At 38.3% G+C, this 24,533-nt stretch overlaps 1 protein-coding gene across 3 annotated transcripts; it reads right to left on the minus strand.

Moving 5' to 3' along the window:
• Nucleotides 1-24,457, minus strand: PPIG (peptidylprolyl isomerase G). Of its 3 annotated transcripts, none has more exons than XM_069020711.1 (13): nt 24,272-24,457; nt 16,485-16,564; nt 16,299-16,373; nt 14,053-14,160; nt 13,534-13,578; nt 11,577-11,664; nt 10,460-10,489; nt 10,227-10,366; nt 4,313-4,517; nt 3,127-3,294; nt 2,562-2,646; nt 1,616-1,752; nt 1-1,276 (listed from the first exon to the last, which is right to left on the minus strand). In XM_069020711.1, exons 2-13 carry the CDS (start codon nt 16,543-16,545, stop codon nt 157-159), a joined length of 2,262 nt encoding a protein of 753 aa, XP_068876812.1. In that variant the 5' UTR covers nt 16,546-16,564; nt 24,272-24,457; the 3' UTR covers nt 1-156. The 3 variants fall into 3 exon arrangements, with proteins under 3 accessions (XP_068876812.1, XP_068876814.1, XP_068876813.1); XM_069020713.1 differs by lacking the exon at nt 24,272-24,457 and adding an exon at nt 23,635-23,652; XM_069020712.1 differs by lacking the exon at nt 24,272-24,457 and adding an exon at nt 18,900-18,982.
• Between the last annotated feature and the right edge of the window lie 76 nt (nt 24,458-24,533).

Raw genomic sequence — 24,533 nt, forward strand, 5'->3', positions numbered from 1 at the left:
TTTGTTTTTCATTTCAAGTTTATTAAAACTTTAGCAGTACAAATGATCCAGGTTTTAGATTATCAAAAGACCAAACTGAAGTCCGCATCTTTAAAAAAGGCGTTCCCCAAAATGTCTCTAAAACTTTGAGACAATGGAAACATTAAGTCCACAAACTCATCCATGCCTGTCATCATCTGTTCCAGGACTTGTTTCACGATCAGACTTTTTATCCTTACTAGGGGCATGATCTCTTTCCTGACTCTTTGATTTTTGGTTTATTTCTTTTTCTGCTGAGGATCTGGTCTTTTCCTTTTCTTTACTGCTGCGTGAATATGATTTTTTTGATTCTCTCTCTTTGCTACTTGGTCTCTTTTTTGAGTCTGGACTTCTATCCTGATCTCTGCTAGACTTCTTATCTCTGCTAGATTCAGGACTACTACTTTCACGGCTTTTTGAACGCCTCTTCCTTTGGCTTTCACTATCATTCCTCTTATATGAGCTTCTACTTTCCCTATTTGAGTATCTCTCTCTGTTTCTGCTTTGACTTTCATCCCTCTCTGAACTCCTTGATTCTCTCCTCCTCCTATTTTCTCTTCCTCTGTATTTATCTGGTGTACCTCTCCTTTCTCTGCTTCTTGATCTTCCCCTTCTTCTTGTTTCTCTATCTCTATTCCTTGAATAGTCTTTACTTCTACTGCGATCCCTGTCCCTGCTTCTTGATCTTCCTCTCCTACCCCTATCTCTGCTTTTGCTTCGATCCCGTGTTCTGCTGCTGGAACTGTGTTTTCCTCTAGCATGCTCACGCTCTTTGCTTCTTGACCTGCGTTTCTCCCTGTCTTTGCTCTTCCTATGCTCTTGTTCATTACTTCTTGAGCCTGCTCTTTTACTTCTCTCCTTGCTCCTACTTCGTTCTTTCTCTCTCCCCCTAGAATCATAGCGCTTTTCTTTTTCTCTACCTTTCTCATGGTCTCTCTCTTTGCTTCTTGATCTTAGTCTCTTTTCATCATGTCTGCTGTGCCTGGAGTCTCTTTCTTTACTTTTTGATTTCTCTCTGCTTTTACTATGGCTTCTAGATTTAGCTCTCTTCTTCGCCTTGCTTTTGTTATGCTTGTCATCTTTTTCTGAATTTCTTCTTGTCTCCCTGTCTTTACTGCTGGATTTGTGATCTTTTTTCTTCTCTTTTTCCCCTCTTCGGCTTGGACTTTCAGAAACTTGCCTGTGGTCTGATATTTTTCTCTCTCTTCCTCTTCCTGGGCTCTTTTGATTATCTTTCTTGGTTTCATTTATTTCACTCCTTGGAGAGAAAAAGATACAATCTTTTAAATGTTTTCAATTCCCTCTATGCTGAAAATTAAGCCAGAAGTGAGACAGCTTCACAACTAAAACTTCACATCAGGTCATTTATATTAATAATTATCTATTTACAGTAGTATGGGTAAAGTCAGACACAATTTAATAATGGAATAACCAAGCCAGCACCCTGGTTTTTTGAAAGCAAAGTGTAATTGAAAATCCCAGTTGACAGGTATTACTTCTAAATAAACAAACAAACAAAAAGAAACTAAAAAACAACAGAAAGCAAAACAAAACAAATCAATACATATGCAGATGTTCCAGAAAGAAATAATCTTACTTGTCTCCTTTTATCCATCTTTCTCCACTAGACACTCTCATTCTTTGAGCTCTTTGCATTTCTTGCCTCCAATGTGGAGGAGTTTCACTGCGCCGGAATCGATCTCTTGACCTGGATCTGGAAGGCGTCCGGTAACGCTAAGAGGCAAAAAGAGAAAATTGTGCCTAAGCTTGAATTTGATGTGTTGTGATACTTAAAAAAGATTTTCACCCCTGGCAGTCAGTTCTACACAGCACCTAACATGACATTTCACATGTATATACCAAGTTTCCACTGACAAGTTAATAACTAACTGAAAAATGTATCAGACACTCAACTAAAATAGGAATACAAAGTGTTTGATCAAATAACTGATTTTAAGGTAACTTCTACTTCAGGATTTTTGTCGTCTGATGAGAAGTTTTCTGCCACTTTTAATTAGAACAAATGCTAATGCTTATCTTTGACAGGCAATGCAAAAACAATACTTCACACTTGTTGAGGATTTTACTAAAAATTTGAGGGATAGACAGTTCAGTTATTAAAAATATTTGCTACATGCAGAACATAGCTTATGGCTTCACAATATTAAAAGTGTCAATTTGGCAGCTCCCCTGGCAAAAAAGGGGAGAAGTCTTCGCCACATTCCTGGCACTGATTTCTTACTGATTCTGTGTTCACTAGAACCCTTTTAGAGCTAATTTCATTCACTAGTTTAAATATTACCACATTAACTTAAATAAAGCATTTTTAGGGTTTTTTCTCACCCTCTTCTTCAAACAGACCCAGAATTCAAACAGATAATTTAATTTTCTTTTCTGTCCTCCTTCAAGCCTCAGTCCCCCAATCAATTATGATGCACTTTTCTTTTTAAAATCAACTGTCCCAATGAATACAGTTAGTAACACCAGCAGTGAGACTGTGCTACCGCCTTGTTTATTTTGAAGAACAGATTATAAACATTTACCCTTGGTCCTCTTCCTTTTATTTTCCTTCCAGATCTGGTGACTAACAGCCTCCTCTGGTACGTTGACTGTGAATTCGATAGATTACTAAAAATAATTTTAAAAGAGTGATATTGTTTGTACACTTAAAAAAGAAGGAAAATCAATCAATATTAAAACCTTTTCAGAAAGTAAATGAAAACACACAATTTTATTTTACTGCAGACAGTAACATCTACACTTCAGATCTATGACCACAATAATTTTACAAGATTTCCAGGTTTTTCCATGAAAATAGAATAAATTATAGATTCAGCGTGGACAGTTTCAATGCACTCTAAATGAAACTGAGCCAGTCATTACACGTTTTTTATTCACTAAAACCATTTTCAAAGACTAAGCCTTTGTTCTAGGACCAAGACAATAGTTTCTGATAAAGGGAGAAATCTATTTTTCATCCAGCAGTACTTGCAACATGGAACTGTTTAATATGAAAACAGATTCAATATTAGAGTTCTAAAACAGTAATGTGACCATACCATTGCCAGATGACTATTGACATAGTCAGACTTAAACCAGATATACTACCTTTCTCTTTCCTTCTCTCTGCTTTTTCTCTCTTTTTCTTTCTCATCTACTTTAGGAGGACTTTTCCTCATCAGGAACCGGTTTTCAGGTACAGGAGGAATTTCTTCAGGACGGACAGTAGATAATGGCTGTGCTTCAGTGTTTTCATCTTCACTTTCACTGGATGAGCTTTATTTTTGTGTAGAAAACATGCATAATGAGTTATTTGGATGAGGGAAGACCTTTCAACCTATTTAAATAATTCAGAAATTCTCTTAATTCAATATACCATGATACCGCAAGAATCTCAGAAAACAGAGCTATTTCAGAAGCAACTTTTTTCCCCCCATGATATCTTTGATCCAAAATATACAACTGCAGTAGATTTCTGACCAACATTTTTAATCTACTAATTCCAATGGTGCAACACCGAACCCACACATGCTCTCCATTTAGATACAACTTTTTGGTTTCATTTATTTTCTTTTAAAAACACTATGAGGAGACTAAAATTCAGATTTTACACTAGCATATGTAACAGACTACAATAATTCCAAGCAATTTACAAACTTCTGTGAAATGGGCTTAGGTGCACAGAAACAGTGTTTAGGCAGCACTGCCCTAAGTGAACGTTTCTTAAATTTCACTGCTAGCTTAGAAAAATGTGACTTGCACTGACAATTATATTCACATTGAACTATAACAAAACTATTAGAGCCAAAATAACATTCGCAAAAGCAAGAGTGCTTTCTAAATTTTATTATCTTCCAGTGAAACGGCAAGAGTTTTGGCGTATCAGACAAAAAAATTGTTAAGTATGTTAATTTATTAATTTTATGTTTAATTTTGCTGTATCCCTGCATACTACATTTTTGTAAGTTCCACTGCATATGATTCAAACTGAATTGTACAGAAGTTACAGCGACAAGTTATCCTTATCCATTTCAAACCTACCACTGCTTCAACTTCCCAAGCCAACTGAAGTCTTAGTCCATTCCTTTACTCCCTTGCAAGCTGCACTACATATGCACACAAACACTACCCTTCACGATCATATCAGAAAATTTATTCTTGTGTATGGAACCCAACTATCTCCCAGACTGCAAAACCTGCTTTGCTAATTTACAGAAATGTAGTCTGTAGTTATAAGACAAGAGAATGGTACTGTATGGTGTACATGTAACAAAAAACAAATCTCAAAACTGACCTTTTCTTGCTTTTCTTTCTCTTTTTCTTTTCTTTCTTATGTTTCTTGGAATTTTTTTTGTGTTTCTTTTTTCGTTTTTTAGATTTCTCTTCTGAAGCACTCTCAGAATCCGATGATGAATCAGAAGATGATTCTGAATCGCTTGAACTTTCCGAGTCACTGGATGAGGAAGATGACTTGTGTCTCTTCTTTTCTTCTTTCTTGGCTTTAAATCAGAATAGCAAAGACACATTTTAATATCAAACACTTTTAAACCAATCTCAGAAAAATCATCTCATGCAGATTCTGCTCAGATTCTTAAAATTGAGTCATGAGATTACTCATCAAAATCCTCAAGAACAAATTGAAATTTTGGCGAAAACACTGCTTCTCCACAGCGCAATAAAGGATACATCTGGAAAAAGATGACATTTTCAGAACTTGGATTTATGAAATTTTAAGTCTAAAATTTATACTGATAAGAACTTTTAGAACCATGTAAGTTTTCAGATGATGTTTTATACAACATAAGCTACATACAAAGAACTATTTAAAATTTATTTACAGAGTGTTTATAAAAAAAACTTCTTTAGCTTCAGGTTTCACCTGACTTCATCAAATCACTAACAAGAGAAATTTTGAAACAGAAAATAAGAGGCACAGACTAAACAAACCAAGTACTCACTGAACTTAGTTCACTATCCTATTCTGTCAGGTCTTACATTCAGAAAGCAGTGATACAGAGTGGTGAAAGATTTCCTCTTCACAGTGATGCAGCACACTCGCTTCCAATCAAACAGGCTGAGATAGCACTTCTGGGTGACAACAAGCTAGTTGGAGCTTAATTCACAGAACTGTATCACATACGTGGTGCACATCCCAATAGAAACAATCTTGGCCTCTCTCTTTATGGTTATACTCTTTATAAATACTTTCTTCCACCTTACATCGTTACCAAATCCCCACACTGTTACACTGGATGAAATTCAATCTCACTGCAGTAAATCTCATTCATTTTTCAGCTTAGCACCACCATCACAAGTCACAGCTGTGTGACAACTTGAGATGAGCTCAGTTGGTCAGAGCACGGTGTTAACACCAAGGTCATGGGTTTGACCCCCATACGGGCCATTCACTTAAGAGCTGGACTTGATCCTTGTGGGCCCCTTCCAACTCAAAATATTCTGTAGTTCTGTGACTTATACATGGTGCTTTCTATGTGTTTGTTCACAAGCCTCACTTGATACAGACTAACAAAAGACTGACAACCAACTAAAAAACTTCCGTCCTTCACAAAGCATACTGGCCTTCCAGTCATTTCCAGGTGCAGTACAAACCAGCAAGTAGTCTTACCAGCTTAGGGCAGCCTGCTGATTGAAATCAGCTTGTTCTCATCAGATGTTTTAAGGGCCTCTTGCAAAATGCTTCCAAAAGACGCATCTCACTATATTTCTGACTTTTCTTGTAGGTCCAGACCAAGAGACCTGCTCTCTGTTCTCTCCAGCTTTTGCTCAACATCCTTCTTTTAGCACTATATTTAAAAAATGTCTCTGTAATATCTTGTATCAGTTTTAGATAGTCTAAATACATATATATTTACAGAACGTAACAAGTACATATTTATAAAAGAAAACGGAACGTTTTTCTATAGTTTTAATTGAAGGAGCCTGGTGTAGGCCAAGTGACAATGAAACAAAAAGAAGAATCTCACCTCACCGCTAAATACTAAGAATACAAAAAGTTAAATGTTTCTGATCTATTACAGCCTCAGTTTTGGTCCATTCAAAGGAAAAAAAATCTTTATATTGCACTATAGTGTTTCCTACATGCCTTCAGTCAAAACAAGGTATCTCCAAGCTCAATTTCAGAAATGCCTGAATAAGGCATTAATAAACGCAGTGATTTCCTGTATTTTCTTCCTCCTGCATATGTTTTAAGTGCGTCAATATGTGCAACAGTTTTATCTGCATTCTTGTAACAAGTTCAGGTATGTTAAAGTTATTACTTTAAAGTGAGTAAGTAATAGATAGAACTGGAGGCAAGTTAGTGAGCAACTACCTCAACAAATATGATGTGATTCTTACCATGCAGCAAGCAGGCAACGGCAGATGTATTTGGGAAATCATACAGCAGGTAGGGAGTGAAATGACATGGGGAAAAAAAACCCCAAACAACAAACAAAACAAAAAAGGCCAGAACTAGTTACACAACAAAGACAGAGTATCTGACAAGAGGGTTTGGATATACTTTCTTGGTGACATCTAACTATCTCTTATCCAGCAGCAAATGTTATTTTGAATACTGAACCAACCTGGTACCGTCCAACTACAGATTACAACAAATGAGACCAATCCTGGGACATGAAGGTCATCAAGAAACAGACATGTACAGTCCAAATGTTCCAGCTCATTACCTTCAGGATCAGCTTTCAACTTATGACCACATCTGAAATAGACACATCACTTCCTACTCCATTCACGGTGACCTACAGTATTTGTGAACTACCTGACCATGCTGCATGACACAGACAAGTACTCTTTGTCTCAGCAGGGTAGGGACTGTAGCAAGTCTTACATTAGTCCCATAGCGCAAAATTAAGAAATGACCTGGCCAGAAAACATTTGGGATTTAGAACAAATCGTATCATCTTTTAATTCACAGCAGTGACAAGCAAATAGTTACTTTACAGCAAATCAAATAACCTGATAAGTTATGAATGCAGCCATAATCTACATTAATTGCAGAAAGCACACTTATACAAGCAGTGATTCCACAGGGACATCTGTAACATCAATGAAGGTCATGAATCAAGCCTAGCACTGCTCTGTGCAGAATTCCCTAGAAACTCACTTTTCATGAGGAATCTTCACTAGAGGTTCTCATTAAAAACTGCCCACTGCCCAAAGCCATTTAATTTTTTTTGGTTTTGAATTAGAATGTCAGTGTTCTACAGTCTTGATATGTGACCCAGATGACTTTGTTTCAGCAAAGGTGTATGACCACACGCAGTGCAGCCAGGCTTGTTGATCAGGACCTCTTCTACAAAACTGGTACCAAACTCCCACCTGTCCTTAAGAAAATTAACATTACCGTTTTTGTTCCACAGTTTGTCTTGTGAACTATATTAGCTTAGCTAGTCTGTAATAACCTGTCTAAATACTAAGTTAATACTTTGCTTTTTTCCTTTTTTTTCTTCCCCAGATCTTAAGATTTTCCCTAGAACTTTAAGATCTTCTAAAAATTATAACACTTGGCCAGAGAAATTATTTTTTATAATTTTTTTTAATCTTCCCATTTTCACTTATTCCTCCAACTTTAAGGAGCTAAAAAAAAAGAAAAACAAAGGAAAATGTGACAAACACCCCACTTTCCTAGGTGATCATCCTCCCAAATCCCACATTAAAAGCTTCTTATCTAGGCCTCTACAATACTGTGATTGTGATCATTGTATCATTCAATTTATAGCATCCAGCAACATAGCCCAGTCGTCATCCACCCATCCCTAAATAAATCCAATTCTTCTACATAAGGAGATAATTTACATAGTTCATAAAGCCCTTCATCTGGCTATTCATTGTGATACCCAAAAATCAGATCATCTTTCCTCAACTTTAACCTATGATAAAAACATTCACACCAAGCACCTTGCTTTTAGTGAATCCTTCTGCTAGTGCCATCCTAGCTTCCCTGTTAAACCCAAGTATCAGTTCTATTTTCATTCCATAAAGACCTAATCCCTTTCTTTGTGTTGCCTACCAGACAAATGCATACAATAAATATTTAAGACTCCCTTGCTATCCTAATGTACCCTCCCACAGAAATTCATCACTGTAGTTCCCTCACAGGCAATATCCTTATTCCTTTGTTTTAAAATCAAGCTCTTAGAAGCAATCTTCTGGTAATTGCCTCATAATTCACAAAACCAGTTCCATTTTGCCTTTCATAGTACTGTACTACAAATAGTTCTCCTGTTAGATGACTCTCTGTTGATGATCTTGTGTCCCAAAAACTGCTCCTCCTATCTGGATTCCCCTTCCATTAACTGACAAGTCCAAGGGCCTCTCCTGCTCCACTTGTGACCTTTGGACAGCAGCTTGGCAAATTTACTTCAGCTGATGTGCTGTCACACTGTTCCTCCTATTTCCACTGCTTCAGGCCGGCACAGCTCATCACTGGTTCCATGCTGGGCATTTAGCAAACAGTTCCAGCCATGCTGCCATCTCTCAGAGTAGTGGCCCATTTCCCACTAGAGGTCCCACACAGAGCCTTCCCCTTTCCAAAGCAGGATTCTCCACACATGAGAATTTCCACCATGGTCTGTCATGTAGCATCTTTATCAGGCTGGCTGTGCATTAGTAACCATCAGGGCCATTGTCTTCACCCACACTCAGCTCTGCCCTTCACATGCCTGATCCTGGTGCATAAGGCTTCTTGTTCTCCAAACATTCCTACTGCCCATTGCTATCTAGAACTGAGCTTTATACCTTTATAGAGTGGGCTATCCCATCATCCTGGCATCAATTTCCCTCCATGGCACACCAGGCCAGCTACAGGAATCAGAGCTGCCAGGAATACAGTAGTACTGAGTCAGAGGTACAAGGATACAGACAAATGGGCAAGGCAAGGCAAGTCAAATCCTTCCAGAAGCCTGTTCTCTTTCAAGAGAAGTTAGAGAGAAAACCAATTTTTTTGTATTCATTTCTTTCACTCTTTGGATGACAAACACTTTAAAGCCCTGCCTAGAGGCTGTAACTCATCAGACTGCTCAGTGCCAAAAATGTTATTTAGTCATTCAAGTGTTCTAGAGTGGACTTCAAAGGGAATGTGGCAATCTGATGAAGACATCTATGGAAGTGGGTATCTCATCCCCTAGCTTCACCCATCCTGCATCTGTACTGTTTTACTTTCTAGTTACACCAACTGTGCCTTTCCTAAGAGATGCCATGCTCTTAAGTACTGTTGAAAAAAACTGTAATTGTATCTTAACAAACAGCACAACTTAGAACCTTTCAGAAGTCAGGAGCCAGAAGACAACTTTGGTTGGAATTCTGTGATACTGAAAAGATCACTTCAGATGCCGGAGTCATTCTGCCAAATATCCCAACGTGCGAACAAAAAGGAGGTGAAAAAACAAGAAGCTGAAGTTCAAATGCCTGTATTCTCCTTTGTCCAAACAAACCACTATTCTTGTGTTGTGCTTCAATATCCTTGGTGCAATCCTTCACAGTACATATCAACAGAACATGCTATGAATGAAATAGCAGGATGATCCCCTATCATAGTTACTACAAAACAAGCATCCTGAATGATGTTTCCACCAGCCAGATTCTCCATGGTGACAGGAAGATCTTAGATTCTGCTTCTCTTAGAAAATAAGGCTTCATCCAAGCTCTCATACTATATTCAGTTCTGAAATGGCAGAGCAGGACATCCCTTCCAGAAAGAAAGACAGGTTCTGTCATATTCGTCTTTAAGAATAGTTCATAGTAACTTATAAAGTGTATGAGCTAAAGGGCCAATTCCAGGCTTTTCTAATCTAAGTGCCTCTTTTGAAGAGTTACCTTAAAACAACTTGAAACAAGTTCAATACCTTCCAAGTAGAAGTTAGCAAATGAAGTCAGACTTCCACCAGTCTTCTTAACATAGCACTCTACTTGATGTGTCAAGTGCTTGCCAGCTTTGTACTAAAACTTAGCTAGTATAAGAAAATTCAAGACAGGACGAGCTTTGAAAAAAAGCATGTATGATTGTTATTTAATGTCTTTTGCATCAACAACTCTTAAGTTCTTTAGAAGACAAAGTGCTCTGCAACGTTATTCACCTTTTCACCAATTGTGCCATCATCTATCACAAGTTAAGTTCCTAAATATTTTTATAAGCAACCAACATGGAAGAAAACGAGCAAAATTACCTCATATGTACAGTTCAACTTTACCTTTGGATTTTGGAATTAACTCTCCACAACTCAATATGCGTACTTCAGCATACGGTTTACTAGATGCATCTGTTTTCTGGTTTTCTATTTCTCTCACAACTTCCTGACCTGAGATGACTTGTCCAAAAACAACATGATGCCTGAAGAATGCAAATAAAAGTAAGTATTCTTAGCACTTCATCTTCTCAAGGAGGTCCCCAAACAAATGTAAGAGGAAAATAAGAGATACTTACCCATCTAAATGAGGTGTAGGTTTAGTTGTTCTGTTTCCAGATTTTAATTTAAAGAGAAAAACAGAATCAGTATTAGTGAAAAGCAGCCAGCATTTGAAGCATGTCATCTACACATAGGAAGGTGAACATTATTTTGAGTGCACTAAAAAAATTGAACAAAACCAGTATGTATCATTCTAAGTTTGTGTGCAGTTAAAAATATTTAATGTTTTACATGTTAAACTACCTATTCAATGAAACACTTTTATTATATCCTATATGAGGATTCTGACTAAAAATTTATGTGCTATTTTGGGGTTTTTTCAGTAAAATATAATCATCAGTTTCTACTTATTAAATTAAACAAATACTACCACGAACAGATACAAAAATCTGCAGGAAAAATGCAAATAATCTTCTGTACATTAGAAAATAACCAGAAAACACTGGAAGAAAAAGTACCTGCATGTACAGATTATTTGACACAGAAGAGAACTGACTCTCTCTCAGCTTTCCCCTGTACTAGCATTACTAAGGCATACACGTCAGTTATGGCAGAGTAGAAAACTGGGATGATTGGAGTAATGATCATTTAGAAACCCCAAAATAAGGTTTTAATGCTGACATCCACAACTTGTTATGTTAACTAAGGCCATGAAACATGGCTAAGAGTGATGTATTTTGAGACTGTTTTTTGTAGATAATTTAGATTTTAAAAGAATCTACTGCAATGTGTTTTAAGTTTGAGCTATAAATAAGACTGTATTGGAAAGCTATTTTGTGATTAAAAAAAGCTCTCTACTACTTTTTAGAGCCCACAGAGCTGTTTTGCTTCCTTCCAGAAAACACTTCATTAGAATACTAAGAATTCTACAAGGAACTAACAGTTTTGCTTTATTGCCCAAGTTAGAACACAGCTAGTGAAAACTACCAAAAGCCCTTTTGCATAGAAAATTAACACTAAACACAGACAGGGTAAAAATAAGCACATTAGGAAAACGGCGACTTCCAGGCAACTTTGTAAAAAACCACCAACTTTGGCTTTGCACAGGAGCTAGTCTTCAATATTTAAAAGGATTCCCTTTACAGCTTACAAATAGCAAACCATATACACATTTCAAGACATTTCAATACTTACATAAAGAACTGTGAACCATTTGTATCTTTCCCTCGGTTGGCCATTGAAAGAAGAAATTCTTTGTTGTGCTTTACAGCAAAACTTTCATCTAAAGAAAGTGTTTTCAGTTACTTTAAGCATACCATATATGCTTAGGTAAATGCTATCGTCTAAGTAAATTCATCCTAATTAAATAAATCTACTAGGCACTTGAATGAGAAGTTGTATTAAAAATAGACTAAAAATAACAGCTATTTAAAAAACATATTATTCTGTTCATTCTATATAACAAGGAGAAATATGAATCAATGGTTTATAGCCTGAGGGAAAAAAATTAAAATTTAGTATTCTTGCACAAAAGATTTGTCTCCTACCAACATTAGCAGAGATGTTTAAGTTGTTGCTCTTTCTATTTTTCTTTGGAACAGAAGCTGTGTATTAACTATTAATAAATCTCTAATTTTCAGGCATTTTGTTGTTTTATATTTTTTAGTACACATGGATATCCAGTTTGATAGCAACCCCAAGCAATGAATTTATCAAGTTGCCCATTAAGAAAATTAGTTTAATGAATCCTACCTCTTATGAGGAAATAATTGGTAATAGTTCAAACTAAATTCCAATGAAACTATGAAATGAAAAAATTGTAGAATGTAATCACTTTTGTTCATTTAAGACACCTGTAAGAGATAATCCTTTCCCTTCTTTTCCAAAGCAGCAAAAAGGCTTTTGGGGGAAGGAAATTCTTCAGACAAGGACATTTGTTCAATACTGTTCGGATACAGGTGGCAGGAACAAGCATTAACAAAGAAAAATGTACAATATCTGTAATGCTACTCTCACTAGCCATGAAAGGGACGATCCCAGTCACTCTCCAATCACTTGTACAATAGCATCAAATGTCAATCTAATCCTATGGTGACTGGGCTAATTGATCCACAAAAGCAAAACTTTCCGCAAGTTCAGTTTCATATTGTGGCCAGCCAAATTGAACAGCCAGCTTGCAACTGCCAGAAGATAAGTGGAGGTTGTGCTCATCTTTCCATCTCTCCCAGCCATGTATTTCCTCAAACCTAGCTACTCATTTGTGTTGGTTCTGATGCTTGCCAAATTATTTAATTGGATCCACTCACTAAAATGGAAGTATGTAATTTTTTTGCTGCAATAACCTTTAGGCATTCTAGCAAGCTGGATCAGATTAAAGCTTGATCAGAGACTCAGTGCAAGGTAAGGCTTCCTCTCTCTTTTGGCAATTGCAAACTGTTGGTTCCACTCAAGGTCTGATATAAAATTGCAGCCTGGCCCTACTACAGCAGTGAATAATTCTTTTGATTGTGTGCTGCAAGCTTGGACAATGACCAATGGTAAAGAAAAGTGTCTGGGAGGGGAAAAGTGCTTGACCTCGCCTGCTGGTGGCAGCTACCCATCACATGGGCTTGGGTGTAATACAACAACCACTCCAAGAAACAGAGATGCTTCGCGACATCCTGGACAAACGCAGGCTGAGAAATGCAGCAACTATAACTTCTGCAACACCAGCTGAGAAAGAACCACGACTGGGAGGAAACTAAAAGCTCATTAACTCATCTTGGGTTCAGGAAAGCACGGCTTTATGCATTCTTTTAAATAAAAATTTGCAAGGAAACCCAACCCCATCACACACCTTTCTCCTCTTCCCTCAAAGAGAAGACTATGGCCAACTTTTAGCTAGCTGATCAAGCCAAAAGTAAATGTCTAAAATCAGCAACAAAAATGTGAATCTGGTAAAAGGGACAAATACAAAGGAGTTCAGTTTTAGTTTTCCATTCATTAAAATGGTTCGTACCTTAAAAGTAAAATAACCTAAACAGGACAAAGGCCTCCAAGACCAGACAAAATCTTAAAAAAAAATGGCATTCAGGTTTACAGAACAGAGACTACAGAATGTAAAGGTGATTTATTTTAACACCAAAATAGAGCAGACTGATAAAACTCTTACCTTCAAAAAAGCCGCCATAAATGGATTCTCCTCCTCTGCCATTTCCTTAAAAGAAGAAAAGTAACAGTTTAAAGTAATGATTAAAAGAGTCACATTATGTGAAAGGTGCTTCATAATACTGATATGCCTGCATCCAAATCATTGACATTATTCTTCAAGATATGCAAACACAATCAAGATGCATCTTTGTAATCTAAAAGCAAAAAACTTGGAAAAAAAGAAAGTATTCTCCCATGTATTCAGCAACAGTCTTCATTGTTTCTTTACTTCCCAGCAGCAGGTACAATAGGAGGTATTTAGTTTTAGGAATACTTGAGATAACCGAGCAAAAGTGTGTGTGTATGCATGCAAGTATAGAAGTTTACGATACAAGTTTTCATGGAAAGGTTCTCAGAAGAAAGGGAAAAAAACAGGGATATCTGTCAGAGAATAGAAATATAAGTAGATGGCTCTATACAGAACTTCTGCTATGTTTTATTGCATAAGCAATAAAGTTTTCTTTAAAGGTTCACATCATACCTTCACTGAAATCACCTCCTTGGATCATAAAATCTTTCACAACCCTGTGAAACAGACAACTTTTGTAATGCAATGGCTTTTGGGTGGACTTTCCTGTACCCTTTTCACCTAAAGAAAAGAATGAACAAAACCAAAAATTACTCTGTGCATCTGTAGAATCCTCATGACAAAAAAAGCGTTATATAACCACTTAACCAAAATCATCTACTATGCTCTGAAAAACTGGCTTGTGAGGCAGACACCTACCTGTAATACCAGTAAGAAACTGCCATTTAAGAAAGCACTGCAGAAACTACACTGTCTCTACAGTTATACCAGAAGAACTCCTTACAGACATTAGTATACAACTCTGGTCTCTTCCATGCAGTTTGACTGAAATTAAACATTCAGTTTACATTCATAACTGGTATTGCTCAGAAACATGCAAGAAACACTCAGATCTGTAGTTAAAACACAGCAAGGTTAAGGTATCATAAAAGCTCGTAAGAAAGCCAAAGAGGCGGGGGAAGGAGAAGGACCCTCATTCCGTTCCCTGCTCATGATGACAACTGCCATCTTTCTCCCTTACACCAGATTATGCTTCAGCTACAATATAATGGCCTTTCCCTGCTACCCTGAAAGAGATAAGTTTTCTGCTGAGTTAGCAAGATGAATGGCTCATGGTGGGTCCTGTGAACAGCAGAGCCAGCTGTCAGGTAACAGTCAGGTAATCAGTGGGACTTCTCAGGGAAGATCACTTCCTCTCTGTGCTGGCAAACTGTTAGACAGTATCTTCCTATAATCTTATCCTGAGCCATTAAACTGGCATCTTTTGTCAAGGACAGTTGCCTCTGAACTTAATCTGTAACAGACTGGTCTCCATATGGATTTGAATAGCTAGAAAAAAACCCCACTTTTGATAGGAACTCTGATAAATGTGAAGCTGCTTATGTTCCGCTAACTTGGCGTATACCAGGAAAACATGCAGCTGATCCCTGTTTCACGGAGACAGCACATACTTTTCAAAACTGCCAGAAAAAAGATGAGTAAGGAAAACAAATAAAAATTAAAAGTTTGAATTGGTTTGCTGATGACCAATATCATAAACTTCCTGCATATTTTTCTCACTATTCTTATATGTGTTAAGGCAGCAAAATAGTTCAGGATCTGAATTTGATTATGGATGTCAGCAACAAAGGATGAACTTAGTCATACTTGTTGCTGACCTGAAATGCTGTTCAAAGACTTCAATTCACAAATTTAAGGCAGCAGCAGGGAGTAACATCTTTATTCAATAACCTGACTTCTGGGCAGCTGACAGCAGATCAAGAATGCCATGGTCATGTGTTAACATAGTCACAGCCTTTAAAAATCATTAAAGTTCAAATTTGTTAATAAATTTTGATAATCTGATTTTGTGCCAGTAAACCTAATGTCAGATCAGGTAAAATCTATGTTCCTGCAGACATCCTGAATAGTGTACTACATGTTCTAGTTAACATTAATGTAATTATGTATCCACACCTGAATCAGATCATATTAGTACTGCTGAGGGATTCGCTATTAACAGCTACAGACCCTTGACCTGAAACACAATCAAGCTGGAAGAAAAAGACACAGAAAAAGCTGAAGACAGAAAGTATGTATACTATTTATGCATTCACAAAATTATTCTTCTGACAATAAACTCAAGTTTTACTAAGCTGTCAGCATGTGCAACAAAAGTCTGCAGTCCACAGGAAAATAATTCTGTTTGTAAATGTTTCCAAGAGAGAACCTTCTGAGTATTTTCCTCAAGAAATAAACTTTCAATAGGAGTAGAAAACACCAGTCTCCATCAAGAAATTAAAATAACAGAAAAAACAACTGATGAATACTAGCACTACCTTTCAAGTTCCTCAAAGTATCCTAAGACTGAAAAGTAAGTCTGCATGGTTGACCTCTTGCTGGCTATCTTTCAAGACTGGATGATGTTACATAATGTGAACAGTACTATCTGCTAGTAACAGAAAATCAGCTTACTGTGCCTGTATTTAAAGTTGGTTAGTATATAGTCCGAGCAACATACTGAGCCAAAGCTACAACTGCTTTGACTCTACATCATGTGTTTGATTGTATGTAAAATCAGCCAAATCTTTGGAGTTGTCAAGAACCAATGTTGAACTTATTTTCATATTTAAGAAAATGTCAGGAAAAATAACAGACATCAAACTAGTTAACATGGTATTACAATAAAAATTATAGATTAAATAGTAAAATCTACAAACCTGTGCAAAGGCAGCGAAAATTCTCACATGTCTTTGGACACACATCTGAAAACAATTCAAAGACCACTCTTCCAGCTAGGAAAAAAAAGCACCGTATTTATTGTGAAGTTAAACGGTGTTTGTATTATTCTTATACATATCTCATATGAGTACCATGCTACTGAATCAATATTTTCATTTTCTTACCGGGTACATTGTTGATGGCTATGTCAAAAAAGCAACGAGGTCTCTGGACCTTTACTCCCATGGCTTCAGAAGTCTAAATACTGTAAGTAATAAAAATAAAATTTATTTTTCTTCTGTGTACTGAAATAATGTGTAAGTCAATACAAAAGTCAATAAAAACTGCAAAAAAGCAAACAAAAAAACCCCAGACAGCAAACGTAAGCATTTTAAAGAAGTTGAGACAACTTTAGAAGTTCAGAAGTACTTTAGGTCATTTTCATGCATTGTAGCCCCAAATGAGTGATTTTCTTCATGTTTGCTGCAATAACATTAAACTTGAGTGCCATACTTCAGGTGGGGAAATACAAAAGGAAAAGATACTGTAAGGTATGGGCAAGACTTTAGCATTCAATTTTCCAATTTCAAAATTCAGTATTTCCTGGATTCCTGTCATGGCAGTTACCATGCATTGCATCAATTAGAATCTAAACCATTCTGGACAAAAAAAATACAACGGTGTAGCTGTTCCACAACTCTGCTGCTAAATTAAATTATTTTGGCTCTTTATTGTTTCTTTTCCTTTTATGTCATTGTCTATCTCTTGAGACACCATCACTGGTAACATTTAAAAATGTATAGAGGCATAGTGCTGCTTAAGGACATGGTTTAGTGGTAGACTTGGTACTGTTAGATTTACTATTTGACTCAGTGGTCTTAAAGAGGTTTTTCAAACCTAAATGATTCTGTGATTCCTTATAGAGAATTTGAATGCAAATTTCCCCTTAGATTATACAAATCCTTTTATTTTTGCGTAACAAGCTATGTCTTAATTCCATTTGCACCTCCAACATTATGTACAACCATATTCCTTTGTTTTCTAAATCCCTATCCTCTTTGAGTTACTTCAGACAGGTGAAATAAAAAAAACAAACAGTGACAGCAAAAGGATCTATACGATAGGAGTTCCTTTTCCAGAATTTGAAATATAATCCATATATTTTCAGTCCTAATTATTTATTGCCAGAAAACATGGCTCAAATGTAGCTGACATACTGCACACATCTCTCCTAAAGCTTCACTTATAGCTGTACCACAGAACATCCTTGAAAAATTCAATTGTCACCATCTGTCACCCTCAGCATATGAACAAGAGGCAGTAAGAAATCAAGACAGCAGTGTAATCATGTGAGCCTATATTTTCTCTACTTGTGTTGTCACTCCTAACATTTTGGTAAGATTACACAGCAAAAATCACAAGATCAGTGCAGGACTGGTTTAAATTAAACACCACTCAGTAGTTAATTATTCATATGATTTTTAGTATGTGAAGATTTTAAAAAATGCAGAATCCCATCAGATATTCTCCAGGTGTGTAACAAATACATTCATACACACACGCCAGACACCGGTCAAAAGCAGCAGGCTTATCTCAGTCTGCTTGAATTGAATTAGCATTTCTCTCCTATTAGTACAACCAATTTTGCAGAGAAAAAGAGAAAATGCCCATAACTGAAAACGTCGATGCCATCAGGTTAGCAGGAGGCTGCCCAGGTCACCACTACTGCACAGACTTCGAGCAGTGCAAGGAAGGCGGTGGTGTGGCCAAGGGAGGGGATGAGATAGGTGGGAGTGGACAGACTGCTTTCAGAACTGAGACCAGGCAAAGGACAGCCAGCAGCTCACTGTCAGCAGCAGAACAGACTACACAGCTGCACGGGGGTCCTTTTTTCAAGGAAACCTTTCACAATAAATGTTATAATAAATATTGTTTGGTGCTAGAACTGACAGTTTTAACTGAACTGAGACCTCTAAGGAGCATCAGTACCACAAATGATTGACTGCTTGTACCCAAACTTTAAGCATTTAATTCCAGTGCTTAAGTGAGAAGGAATTTCCTGCTTTACAAGCAATTTGCTTGAGATGTAGAGGTACGCCTTAACATTTATATACAGTATTTTAGCCAAATTAAATTACAACTATCTAAATTTGTGACACAATTTTTAGTTCAAACACTGATGATGACTAGAAGTAAATTGTGAAATAAACATAAATATACCTGTGTCAATCAATTTTTAGCTGTTTTGCAGAGGATGGGAAAGAGAAAGCGGGAATAAAGAATTATACCCAACTCCATATTCCCACCAAGTTTTCTCAATTTGATGTTCTTCTACCTCTACATTGTTTCATGAACAGTGGAACAAACAAAGTTAGTCCATATTCTAACCATTACTTCCAATGTACCTTGCACTTTCCCTAAATCCTCCAATAATATCCCCTAAACACCAGCTGCATTTGATTCTAAATGACAGGTACGGCAATGGGTTGGTATAAACCCCCTGAACAGACAAACACCAAGCCAAGCAAATGTATCTCACTCTCGAGCTCATGGTGCCTAGAAAACCAGGCTAAGATATCAGTGACATTTCTCCTACCTACCTCACAAGTCAAGTGAGTGTTTCTTCTCCAGTACACTTAAGTATCCTTTGCACTGTTATTTTAGCCAGACCTTTTCCTGATGCGCTACAGGGAAAACTGTATACAAAGTTACAAATATTTGAGCCTTAAAGTAATAATTTCTATTGATGTAGTATGTAACACCAAACACAAGCTTCTACATACTGATCACTTAAAACCTGTCTGTATTAAAAGCAAGTACAGGGGGTCTGAATGCTAAATACAGAACCAACAAAGAAAAACACCATAAATATGCCAAGAACAAAGTCAGAAAATACCAAGAATGAAGTCAGAAAACTACAAGTAAAGCTCAGTAGGCACTACATGTCTGATAACAATAGGGCTTAAATCACTTCTGCTACTTCTCTCTCAAAATTTATTTTCAGTAGGAATGTGGATATTCTTAACCCTCAATACCTTGCATTTTTAAATTGTGAACTTGATCGAATTTCATTATTGAAAGGAATATGAATTTGATGTCAACCCACAAGATGCTCACTATACGTACATCAAAAAAATGTGCGATGCAGGAGGACAATCTCAGTAAGTCAGCTCACTTTTTCCTCCCAATACTCTGAGAAAGGACAAAATAACAGCCCAAGTACTATCCTGAAATTTTCAAGCCATTCATCATTCTCAACCACCTTCTGTTTGAAGAAGCTCTTACTAAGTCTAAGTAGAATCTATGATCAAAAAAAACCCAAAGCCAACCAAGCACCTAGAACATCACCATATCTAAAAAAAGGGGCTTGCTTCTTTTATGTCTGAAAGTAGAATTACAGTTCAGCTTACAGCATATTGGTATTTGTTGACAAATACACCGAAAGTACTTAGTCTTGTCAGAACAGCTGCATGCACAACCAACATTTCACCAACTGTGTCCCTCAGGGTGCACATTACTTCACAACTCCATCAGCCTCATTATTTTGTTTAAATATTTGCAGGATAAAGCTGGCCAGCTCAAGGCCAGGCTGCCAGCAGCTCTTCTCCTTCAAAATGATTTGTGCCAATGGAAAATGATAACTATCCCAAACTGTTCACAAGCGTCTTTCTGCCAGGGGTTATTCACTGATATTTGTTGATATGCTTAAAAAACACATCTTGGGGAATTTAGTTTCCAAAATCACTTGTGCTATCAGGGATCTGGTAATAATGCTTTTTAACACATACTAGAACCTTTTGATTGAACAGGCTAGAAAGCACTCACATATGCACATCAACTGAAGCATCAGTGTATCGTGCATCCCAAAGAAGCTGACAGCAAGCAGCTATAGTATTTCCACTAGTATTTCCTAGTTTTATAGGAGGGAAAAAACAACTTTCTTTATAACTGTGCTGAACAGGTCATGGGACTACTTATTTGTTTCAGACCCATTTCCACTAGTATTTCCTAGTTTTATAGGAGGGGAAAAAACAACTTTATTTATAACTGTGCTGAACAGGTCATGGGACCACTGATTTGTTTCAGTCCCAGTACAGGACAGAATAGTATGCAAAGACATATTTAGTAGGAAAAAGATATAGTGCCCTATTCCTTCACTTCTTTCCCTGTCATCACCAATTCTTTCAGATTTTGAATTTCTCCTTTGTCTAGCCTTTGTATGGGCTCCCTTGCATCAACTTAAAATTACCTGCACTGATCTTCATTCAATGTCCAAATGACGTGAACAATAAAGTACATAAATTCACATTCCTACTGTTTTGCTTTACACCATCTACAAATGCAGGAACACTAAACTACATTAATACATATTTCAAAGACAGGCATCCAGAATCTCCAGAAATGTATTTTAAAGCAAAACTTTGCATTCAGAAAATGCAAATGCACAAAGTGAATACTGAACATGTATTCTTTAAGGCTGCGGCTGCCGTCACTTGAAGACAATGTAAATGTGGGCTGACACTACAACTGAGAGCTCCCACACCCACATGTTTAGCTCGCATACAAGTGGATACCTGGCTGCATAAAAGCAACCCCTTCCTCCTTCCCCCACGGAAAGATACAGCAGCAGCATATATCAGCTTAAAGTGAAGGCAGAGACACAGACTAAAAATGTTACATGTTCATTCCAGTACGGATTAAACTAGAAGTTTGTGAAACTATGATTGTGAAATAGGAGACATGGAAATTTGTTCATACTTCCATTCCTATGACAGAGCTTGCAGCTGGGTTAGCATGATACCAAAGATGTGAACAACAAAAAACTAAACAGACCAACCCTCAATCCCCATAATTTCCTCAGCATTTTTTCTCAAAGGCCACTATCTTTTCCTCTGTACTTCATGATCTGAAAACTCTGAATTAGCAGCAGTGACATCTAAGGAAATGAATTTTTTTTCATTTCACTAATCAGCAACATAGGACTTTTGTTGTCAGATTTAGGAATAAGGTACTACACTAGAATACATTTCAGATTTAGGATGATGTCTTTGCAATCACATGAATTTAACACACCTATAAGAAAAGAAGAAAATGTTTGCTTTCTACACAGATCTATAAAATTTATGCAGGAAGACTTTCTAGCCATCATTATAAATCCCACATTAAAAGCTTTCAATCTGACTGCCCTTTCCAAAAAAAAACCAACCATAAAATAAAACTTTCAGCATTTTTGCAGGCAAAAAGGGATTGACACCACTTTCCACCAGGCCTCCTCCTCTACAGTAATGTCAGAAGTCTTTACTGGACTACTGACATAGGATTTGTTTCCATCTAAAAAAGGGAATCAGACACCTGGCAATATCAACTGTTGTCTTCCATGGACATGAGGCAAGGGAGACTTAAAAAAATATCACCCTTAGATAGGTCCTGACTAAATATGCAGGACATACACCTAACCTTACCGCTCTGGTAGTTCACTTACATCATTTTCAGTATTTTTTGAAATTATGAACATGAATTTAGTCTTCTTGTACTACAGTATAAGGAATGCACACCCAGTTATAACCCCTCAGCTGGGAGAGCATAAGATTCAGCTGAGAAGATAGTAGCATTCTGAAACTGTTTAAACAGAAATACATGTTCCTACTGGATCATCCCCATTATTTTTCTAGAAAAGGGATACTTACAATGAAAAATGTTAAAATATCTAACCACATTCTTGTCACTTGCAAGTAAAAATCTTTGTTGTCAAGTCTTAGTCATGATTTTCCATTATCTAATTTATGCAGAAAGTACTTTTTTTCCTGTGTTACAGTTTGTGAAAAAATACAGGTGTTTTTTCTGTCAGGTCTGTGCACAAATAAGTGCACTTGTTGGTGTGAATTTGCATAGGCCTGAATCCATGAACTTTTATTTTAAAGCTTAAAAAGTGCTAAGAAAAGACAAGTTTATGCTTTGTATGAAAGGGGAAAAAAACCTTTTATGGGGTGTAATCTCCAAGTCATGTAAATCCCAAACTGAATTTCAGTAGTGGAATCCTTTCCTACCTGTTATGGAAGACAAGCGTAAGCAATGAAAGACAACCTTGCAACAGTAGGAGACAGCTCTGAATGCTGACCTGTATTTGTCAACCATAACTAAAAAAACCTTGTTGTCGCATCTTTTATTCTCACGTTCTACTCCTTTTTCTACTCCTCTAGATCCTTTCTATGCCTCATCCCAGCCTCTGACCTAAACCTCACTGCATTAGAAGATGGCCAGATTTTTCCCCTGGCACCCACTGACTCTGCTTCCAAATGGAAGATGGCTCCTAAATTACCATCACATGGAAAATCCTCCACTCCATTACATATTCCCTATATTCCTCTCTAATTCCCTTATAATCCCCAGATTTTCTGAGATCTTATGAGGGGAAAAAACCCAATCTTCTCTTGATAACAGCTTGATGACTTCTAGCTAATTAAAAAAATTATGTTTGTTTCACAGAAGAGGACGGAAAGAATGGGAAGTCATAATAAGAAATACAGTCCCAAAGGGTGCTCTCAGAGTACTGATGCTGCTATCCTTTTTATACTCTCCTTCAGATCTACTTCACATACAGAAAACTGCATTATTTCTGAAATATTTATAAATAACTTTTACAAACTAATAAAGCAAGCTCTGTGAGTTTAGACAAACTAATACTTCATAAATCATGTCTAACTTCCAAATTGTTACCATATTTTTATCATGGTAGCACCCAAAAATTTGAGCCACACTGGACCCCAATGCAATGGGAAACAAACGGCGGGAAAAAGAAAGAAAAAAAAAACAACATAAAACCACACCAACCTAAAAAAAAAACCCTAGCAATATTTATCCTTGCCCAAAAACCAGTCTCTTCTGCAGGCAATATAGAAAAAAACATGAAACCCCCCAAAAATATACATCTCTCAAAAAATATACATCTTAGAAAATAGACTATATGTAAGATAATGGTCTGATGCTTCTCTTAAAACAGGTCTCAGATGACTGCTAAATATAATTAACTTAACCAGACAAACATTAGGAAACTACTGGCCAAAGTGACTTTATAATTACTGATAAATTTTCTAACTGTGACTGAAATGAAAGGCAATGTTTAGCACTACAACAGATATTCTGTTCACAGTTTCAGTAAACTACTTTTTCTCTTAAGTCTCTGTCTTTCAAAGCCTCTTCAGGGCCTCAAAGTACAGCCATATATACGAAGTACTTATAGCTTCATCATGGCTGCAAACAAAATTCAAATACTCATAAAAGTCGTAGGAACGCCTTAGGAAATCCCTAAAAGAGAGAGGCAGAGGAGTTTCCTACCACACACGGTAGCTCCTGCAGGCTCCACTTCCCCAGGAGAGGCCTGCAAGGGGAGAACATGTGGCACGCAGACAGCCCTGTTCCTTCCCCGTCTAGGGGAGGAGGGAAGACTCATTCAAACTCCCCAGCAGCACCCAAGCCCGACCAGAGCGCTCGCTGCGGGCACAGATCCGCGTCTCGCCAGGTTGCGGAGAGATACAGCCGGCCTGGCAGACCCGACCCCCGGCGCGATGTGCGCCAGGCCCCTGCGCTGCTTCACCCACCCCTGCTGCTCCCGCCTGCCTCGGGCCGCGCTCGCAGCTCCTCACACCCCTTCCCTCTCAGGGGCCGCCCTCACCCGGGATGCGCCGAGAGCCGCGGCCCGCCCGCCCGCCCGCCGCACACGGGCCACCGGGCCTTGCGAGGGGCGTGTGCGCGGGGGCAGTGCGGGGCGGCCGCCCCAGGCCCGCTCCGAAGCGGCGGCCGGGCCGGCCGGGAGGGGCCGGAGCTCCTACCCGCGCCGTGACCGAGGCTCAGGCGCCGCGGTGCTGCGACCTCCTCCTCCACCGTCCGCCCAGCCCCCGGCGCGGCCCGGGCGATGGCCCTCACTCGGCCACGCCGGCGCCCGGCGCTGCCCGGCGGCGTGGCCGCCACTCACCCGCTGGCGGCCCTCGTCGCCCCGCGCTGCTCAGCGCCGCGCCGCCGCCATGTTGGAGCTGGTGCGGCACGGACTGCGTCAGTGGCGGACAGGGCGGGAGCGGCGACCCGGGGGCGGCGCGCCGGGGGCAGGCGGGGGAGCGTGGCGGTGGGAGCAGCGTCGCCCCAGCCCGGGCAGGGTGCGAGGGGTCGCGGGCAGCGACACAGCCCGGCGCGGCAGCGCGGGCCGCTCGCGAGGAGCCCGAGCGACTGGGGGAGGGGCG

This window comes from Aphelocoma coerulescens, chromosome 7 (assembly GCF_041296385.1).
Source record: "Aphelocoma coerulescens isolate FSJ_1873_10779 chromosome 7, UR_Acoe_1.0, whole genome shotgun sequence".
NCBI lineage: Eukaryota > Metazoa > Chordata > Aves > Passeriformes > Corvidae > Aphelocoma > Aphelocoma coerulescens.